The sequence below is a fragment of the Lepidochelys kempii genome, chromosome 1 (genome assembly GCF_965140265.1).
Source record: "Lepidochelys kempii isolate rLepKem1 chromosome 1, rLepKem1.hap2, whole genome shotgun sequence".
NCBI lineage: Eukaryota > Metazoa > Chordata > Testudines > Cheloniidae > Lepidochelys > Lepidochelys kempii.
Window position 1 is genome coordinate 82,204,516 of NC_133256.1, and position 8,251 is coordinate 82,212,766.

The 8,251-nt window shown below is 42.4% G+C and overlaps 1 protein-coding gene across 1 annotated transcript; it reads right to left on the reverse strand.

The window, feature by feature from the left end:
• Window positions 1-6,886: 6,886 nt before the first annotated feature.
• Window positions 6,887-7,962, reverse strand: LOC140904636 (protein p13 MTCP-1-like). Its single transcript, XM_073327090.1, has 3 exons — window positions 7,810-7,962; window positions 7,501-7,686; window positions 6,887-6,931 (listed from the first exon to the last, which is right to left on the reverse strand). Exons 1-3 carry the CDS (start codon window positions 7,960-7,962, stop codon window positions 6,887-6,889), a joined length of 384 nt encoding a protein of 127 aa, XP_073183191.1.
• Between the last annotated feature and the right edge of the window lie 289 nt (window positions 7,963-8,251).

Sequence of the window (8,251 nt, forward strand, 5' to 3'; positions counted from 1 at the left end):
GGTGTGCATTTAGTTCAATTGTGTGTATTTATTGCCTTCTGCAAGAGCTGTTTTCTTTATAAGAAGCCAAAACATCTTAAAGATAGACTGATTCCTTTGGTTTATGAACCTCAGCACAGTATTTAGAAAGAATGCTGAAAGATGACTGACAGATATATACACACACACACACACACATTTTTCCTGACCAAAGTACTGTTTAATCGTAACTATTAGGAGACGATGTTTTATCTGTGAGTTCATGGCATAGGAACTGTCTTATTTTAGCTAGTGTTTATATTGGCTGCATGTAGGAATCCCTCTACTGACACAGAATGAGTTCACACAGCATTTTTTTAAACATCTGATATCCCCTTTGTAAGCTGTTTAAGACCAACACATATGCAGCTTTTACAAATGTCCATGGATTTGTTTTCATTCCCTATGTGATTTGTTCAGATGTAGTGCCCAGGAGTATGTTGCAACACTGCTTTTCATGATGATCAAAAGAAAGAATTCTTAAACTTACTGTGTCAAATCCTCAGCTGGTGTAAATTGACATAGTTTCACGACAGATTTACACCAGCTGAAGAGCTGTCCCTGTTTGTCACTTTTATCTTTGGCTTCTTTGTTTCTTCAGTTGGATTATGTTTTCTTTAGTGAAATATTTCTTGCTGTCAGTACTCAGAGGAGCTGTGTTACTTTATTTGGTGACATGAGTGGCTTCAGCCCACAGCAGTAGGCAACTAATGATTTCACAGAAGAAACATTCTTCATCAGGCTCACCTTTCCTGGATACTGCGTTATTTAAATTGGAACTCTCTCCAGCAGAATTGGTCTCTACTGTCAGCAACAATGAAATCTGTCTCCCCCCCCCCCCGCTTTTTTGTCAGATTGCAAGAACATGCCCTTTGAAAAGACCTTTGTCTGAGGATGGGGTCTCTTGCAAACTCAAAAAACCCTTGTTTCCATATAATCTCAACTGCAATAGCTATCATGCTAGGGCACTTTATAGTTTAACTGACTTGATTTCACAGAAAGGCACTTAGTCAGTGCCTCCTCTGGTGATAGCGCCAGAGCAACAGACACTGGCAATGTGCCCATGTGTGTTGATGGCAATTGCTATCATATCTCTAGGTTCCTATTCTCTGCTCCTTTCCTAGTTTTGATACACGCAAGGCTTCAATCCTGCGGCCCTTATGGGGGCGACACTCCCATTGCCTTCACTTAGGATGCCTGGACTTAAAATGATCAGAGACAGACACTGAAGGAAAAATGACAGCCAGAAGTTTAGTTAAGAAGTGGTAGGGGAGAATGTTGGATTTCATATGCAATACTCCAGTTTAGATCAAAGCAAGAACATGGCCGAAGTCTGCTCAAGCTCTGCTCACAATCCCAGTGTAACCAATGGCTCTGCTTAATGATCAGTAGTAGAGGAGTTAAATATTGACATCAACATTGTCATCATTAGGTTTCACCATTTTCGTATCATTTAAAAGAATAACAGTACCATCATCAGGCAGTCTGTCTCTCTGCACACTGAGGCAGACAAGCACTGTATCAAAACATTCTGGAAGGTTTTCTTCATTTCTCTTCACAATGGTTCCATCTGAAGAATCCGAAACACAGGATTCATCCTACATAGTTTCTTTCAAAATGCTGATTTATGCTACCATTCTTGAAAAATAAATATTAAGGAGGCATATGGCTTTCGGTGAGATTCATAGTATAAAGACCAGGAGAGAAGCCGTACCTCTTTTAGACTATGTCTGCACAGGAGCTGGAGGTGAAATTTCTAACTGGGATAGACATACACGTAAGCTGTGATGGAGCTAGTGCACTAAAAATAGAAGTGTAGCTGTGGTGGAACAGGCTATCCACCCCATTTGTACCTAAGGTCTTGGATGGGATTGTACTAGGGACAGCTAGGCCTTCTCTTGCACTGCTGTGGCTATGCTTCTATTTTTAGCATGGTAATTCAATCTAAGCTAGCATTGGTATGTCTCTCCGAGCTGAAAGTTACACCTCTAGCTCTAGTGTAGACAGCACTACGTAGGCTTGTATCTGGGAAGCTAGCCCATCCCACTGAAGCTTCACTGCTAAAGGAGCTTGATCCAAGCTAGCTCACGAATGGCTACATGTGCTGCAATTACACCTCCTGATTTTCAGTGTAGACTTACCTCTATAGGGTACATGCTCCACATTGTTTTCACAGAATGAATCCTCAAAGCAAGACCTTTGAGGATATGTAGACATGTACCTTATGTCTAGACAGCCAGCAGCAGCAAGCCTCCGAGCCCAGGTCAACAGATTTGTGGGGCTTGTGCCATCATGCTAAAAATAACTATGTCCACAGTGCTTTTAAGTTGCAGCTCAGGCTCTGAAGCCCACCCTAGGCTTCAGAGCCCAAGCTGCAGTGTCTACAGAGCTATTTTTAGTGCTGCGGTGTGAGACAGGCTTGGAGGCTCACTGCCACAGGCTGTGTAGACATACCCTCAGGCAAGAGCACACTCAAAGTACAGTAGTTTGATATTCTAGGTTAAGAACCTTGACAATGACCCTCTAAATATATTGACTATGATATATTACACTCCTAGACCAAGGGCTGTTTTAAAACCAGAGAGGTATATTAAAGTAGAATAAAAAAAAAAAAAAACCCAAATACAGCTTGCATGAGTCCCAGTGCAGGAGCGTCTTCCAATAGCACTACAAACTCTACTGCAATCGCACCCTGGTTCACCAGAGCTGTGGCCCTTTTGACCCCTTCCACAGAAATCTAATCCTTAAAGAGACAGGACACAGGAAAATAACCCTGCTCCTTGAGCATGGTCTTAAACAAAAAATTTGTATTCACATTAAAATACTCTAGCGTACATACATATTAACCTAGGAGTTTTACAAAAGCATCATTTCTGTTTTACAATCCGCACTGCCATATTACACAGCCCAGTGACGCAACTCTTTTTAAAATTAAAATTGTATTGCATTAAAAAATAAGGTAACACCAACAAAGTTGAAGATGTTTAGCTTGTATAGAGTACGCTACCCCTGTAAATCTCAAAACACTTTACAAAGGTTGTTAACTATTATTATCCCCAGCTGACCTAAAATGTCCCTCACAAAAATTCAGCTTTGATGTCTAACCCCGAAAACCCTTCTTTGAGGCATTCCATGCCTTAGGAGGAAAAGGATGATCAAATAAGATCTGGCTTTCAATCATTATGTGACACAGCAGTATCATGTCTGATCCCTTCAGTCAGATTTTTTTTTCATATAATTATTTCCAGGGAAGAGAAAAATCTGTTATTTCTTTGTATCACTAGTGCCAGAAGCAGGAGCGTTTTGAGCCATCCACTATTAATACAGGGATCTAAGGAATATGGAAGAATGGAAAGTAAATCAAATAGATCAAGGTAGCCAAATGGCATAATTTCAGATGAATATAGGATCCTACTATACTGATTACAGTCAGACTATGGCTGTTGTACAGCCCTCCACATGACTCTTACAGTCTGGCATTTTTACTGTCTGGGATTTATAAAAGTGAAAATCTAGTCATTTCAACATCAAGGCTAAATTTTCAAAACTAGACAACTCCTGCACCTGTAAAAATTGTATTTGTATGTACAAATATTCACAGCAGCTATGGTAGACTACAATCTATTTCATAGCATAATGATAAACTCCCTATGAGCCAATCACAAGCTAAAATGACCAGCACTGTATAATCCCCACTGAAATTTGTACATCCACATTTGAGTAACTGCATGTGCAAACAGATACTCATATGTGCCTGTATGTGGAGCCACTGGTCAGTGAGCATTATACATTCCCCTCTATGTTTAATCCACAGACAATGTGAGGTCCCAACTATGGTTCTTTAGCACAAGGTGTAGTGATTCCTGCTTTTAGTGGTCTGTCCCTGGTTCACACCATGATGCTGGCCAAAATGGCAGCCATCGCAAGTGAATAAAGGGTCTGGTTGTGAGACCGCAGCAGCATGTACCTCCATGTTTTTGCATATGTATCTGTTGTGGCCAGTACTACATATATGGCCTTTTGAAAAGAAACTTATCAAGTCTAGTGACATCAAATATAAACCAAGTTTTAAAGTTTCAAAATGGCATTTTCATATATGTTGGCCTCTTCCCCTTCAAATGATAACAAAAGTGTGTTCACTGCTGGGTGTCTAAAGGATTTGTTGGCTGGAAAGATTACAGAAACAACATATCTGTCTACTCCCCTCCACGTCTCTCTGCTGTGTTCCTGGGCCTGATTCAGCAAGCTACATAAGCATGAGTAGCCCCATTAAAGTAAATAGCTTACTCAAGTTCTTTAGGTTCGCTATGTACTTAAGTAACTTGCTGAACTGGGAGCCCTTTGAGGCAGCAGTGTATTGAAATTTACAGGAATCTTGCTCTCTGAAAACCTAATGGAGAATTCTAGTGTGTTGGGACCATAAGACAACTAGAATAAGAATGAAGAAAAATGTCCTGCACATGTACACCTCGTGATCCAGACCAAAACTCTGGTTATCCTTACACTAGTTTCAGGGTTTGTCCCGATATGCCTGTTAGTTTTACAAAACACATTTAGTCCTGGTTTATCTAACCCCTGTAAATTGGATACGTGAAGAAGCTGCTGTCCAGGCGAGCACTAATAATGACAGCAAACTGAGTGAACAAACTTGCATTTCAAAGCCTTCTTTTCTATAAGGCCTGCCACCTTTTTACCTAGTCTTATCCTTCCACAAAGCCTTCCAATGAGCCCCACTCTGTATAAGAGGGTCCCCAAGTAAGCCCTCCTTCACATCTTGTTTTGATGTCAAATTTACAGCGCAGCAAGGAACAGTGAGGAAATTTACCATAGTAGGGAAGGGTAGGCAAACTCTCCCCCACTTTTCTCTCCCAGTCTCCTTTACAAGAAGACTTTAACACCACCTTGAGCTTTCCCTGCCGGTGCACTCGTTGAGATAACTGTCCTTATTTTTTGTTTTGAAAATAATGTGGTCATCCTTAACAAGATCAGGTCTCCAGTGTGATCTGTTGTGTTGACCATTTTAAACAACAAGCATCTCTAAACAGTCATGAACCACAATATCTGGATAGGTTCCCCCCCTCACCCCCCAATGTGCTACATTTTTTTGTTTTAAGCTAACTTGAGAACATCAGAGGTTTATCTTTTAGCAATGTACAGCATTGCACTCAGATGTTCCAATATTGCTCTCACAACACTGTAAAACAGGGAGCAGCTCCATTGACTCAGCGGAGTCACTCTAATATAAAATTGGCATGAGAAGCTAAAGCCCTGAGTATCTATAGTAATAAAGCCGAGACTGACAGAACTGATCTGGCCAGAAAACTCACTTTTACAAAAAAGAAAAAAAAAAATCTTGCAAGCCTTGGGAAACCTTAATTACATTTCAGCTCCCCGCTGGCTTCTCCTAGAATAGATTTTCTATTAGTCATGGGATTTAAGGCATGTGGCATGTCAAGGGTGGGGATGGTCCTGCCACATGAGAAATGTCATAAGGCTACAGCATGCAAGAGCAGCCTCTGATTCATTTAGGCCTGGTCTACACTAGAAAATTAGGTCAGCATAACCACATCACTCAGGGGTATGAAACATCCACACTCCCAAGCAGCACAGTCAAGGCAACCCAAGTCCCCAGGAACATAGTGTTAGATTGATGGAAGCAATTTTCAGTTGATCTAGTTACTGCCTCTCAGGGAAATGGATTCCCTATGCCCATGGGAAAATCCCTCTTATAAGCATACCTAGTGTCTACACTGAAGGGCTACAGTAGCAGCGCTGTAGTATTTTAAGTATGGAAAAGTCCTTAGAGACTAGCATAGGTCTCCAGTTCTTACGTTCTTTGAAGCAACTTAGAGACCTGCTAGTTCACGTTATTTAAAAGGAAGTTAGATATGCTGCCCCCTTCCCTCCCATGTGTGAAGGAGATAAATGAAGGAACAGTAAGCCGTAAAGAACATGTTTTCTTAATTGTACTGTAACCTGCCTTTCTACTGGGGCCCTTGCCCCTGCACTCCACATGAAGCAGATGCCATATGGATTTGCTAGAATGTGCAGATGCATTTTTATTCACAAATGGTACACACATAGCTGCACATATATGGCACGTGTATTTGATTTTGTATGTGCTACACTACCAGCTGCAACCAGAGGTTTGAGATAATCTCCTGAGAGGGGAGGACAGAAAGGGGAGCGTTCTTGTCTATACTAGAGAATGGTGATGTTGCAACACACTTTGCATGCCCACCCACACGGCTGCTGCCAGTGATGTACAGGCAGTTGCAACTGCAATGAGCATGGTAGCGTAAGACTAACCACTGTGTTATCCACCAGTCTTATTGGTTCGCTTGCTGTCTAGACTAGCCACTGCTCTACCAGCTCAATTGGTCCTCCGACTGCTCTCTCACAACAGCAGCCCACCCTTAAGAGACCTGTCAAGCTCACTTGAACTGTTATAACACAGTTTCAAAAGAGGCAGGGACTGTCCTCTGCAGTTTCCTAGCTTTGCTGCCTTCCCACCCTGGATCCCCTCAATAATGAACAAGATATCTAAACAGGCAAAAAAAAAATTGTTAATTGTAACTCCCGCCCCAAAAAAGGGCTTTCATTTTGTGATCAATGGAATAAAGTACTACATCTTCACCATTTTTAGGAAGGCCCTGTTACATTTTTAATAAACATTTTATAACACAACAGGTTTATATTAATACTGCATGACTGAACGTTTTTAAAAAAATGCATCTTCCTTTTATCCTTGTTCAAAGAAAAAATGAGAGAAAGAAAGAGAGTTAGAAAGTATATATATTTAAAACTCTCAAACCAGGCCTGCTCCCAAGAGGTGCTGCCAGCCTCAGGTATTTACTTTGCTATGGCCTCATCTGTGTAGTTGGCGGAGAAGTATCTCTGGGACACCAGAGACCTGAAAGAGAGAAAGAAAAGAATTAAGAAAAAGAAAAAAAAAAGTAGTGAGATGTGTAATGGGCCAGCAAGGTTGTCTAACACAACCACCTGGTTAGCAGGGAGGGAAATGGCTAAGAAGAAGGGTTCATTCAATGATCTAGGCCCCAGTCTTCAGTGTGCTTTGGGGCAACCCACTGACTTCAAGGGGACTTGTGACAGCCCATGTGGAACTCATTGCATGATGGAGACTCACTGCTGCTTGTTAAGCCACCTGATGACAGGTTGGAGACAGCTGCAGACAGCTCAGGGCTAGAGGGACTGAGAGTATGGAATAGGCAAGGTGAGGGCACAGACTCTGAATAAATACAAACCTGAGGAGAAGGCAAAGGCTTATGCTGGGAGGATTTCTTCTATGGTTGTATTAGGGATATTGTTGATATTAAAACCAGAGCCAAGAGAGGTGACAATTGTTTGGAGAGGGGTTGAATGAACAGCCCTGGGTTGCAGAAAGTCTAGTGAGATAACTGCACATTTATTCATGGTATTATTCTCTAGCTACCCACCCTCCCCGTGGAACCTTTAACTTACCACCTGATGGCTCTCCAGCCACCATTCATCTTCTCCTATCCCCCCAGCTGCACGGTAGAGCCCACAAGGGCACCACTGCCACAGATGGGGTAGGGGTGAGAGGGGGAACTGACTCCGGGTCCAGGAATCCCCCAGAGGGACCTGCTCAGCCCGCACCCTGGCCCGCAGGATACCCGTCTCTGGATCCTAGGGAACAAATGTAAGAGAGAAAGAAAGCGCTAGTACAACTGGAAAACATAAACCCATGAAACACACAAAATTTCCAGGGCAAAACAAAGGAAGAGCCGCATGGCAGAGCAACTGACTTACTTTTCTGAGCACAGCCACCCACACACGGCCCTGCTCATCGTGGTATACGCCTGGGCACCAGGCCCATAGTCGGTCAGGAGGAGGAATAGCCTGCATACTGTCCTCTCCCTTGCCACAAAGAATAGTGTGAGGGTGTTTCCTCCAGGTGCACATGCTCAGAAGCTCAGGCAGGGCAAAAAGCAACCATTAGACTAAACCATTGGGACCAGCCACCAAAGGATTATAAACAAAATGAATATAATTATTATTACACATAAACATAACATGATGCTGTATCTGTAACATATTATAGGACAGAGGTATCCAAAGCAATGAGGCAAGACCGCACGGTACAAAAATCCAACAAACTTTAATGCAGACACCCCCCACTCCCAGCAGTGGCTGCTTCCCTTGGAGCCAACCACAGGTGATTCCACCCCCTTCAAGGATAATTCCTTTCAGA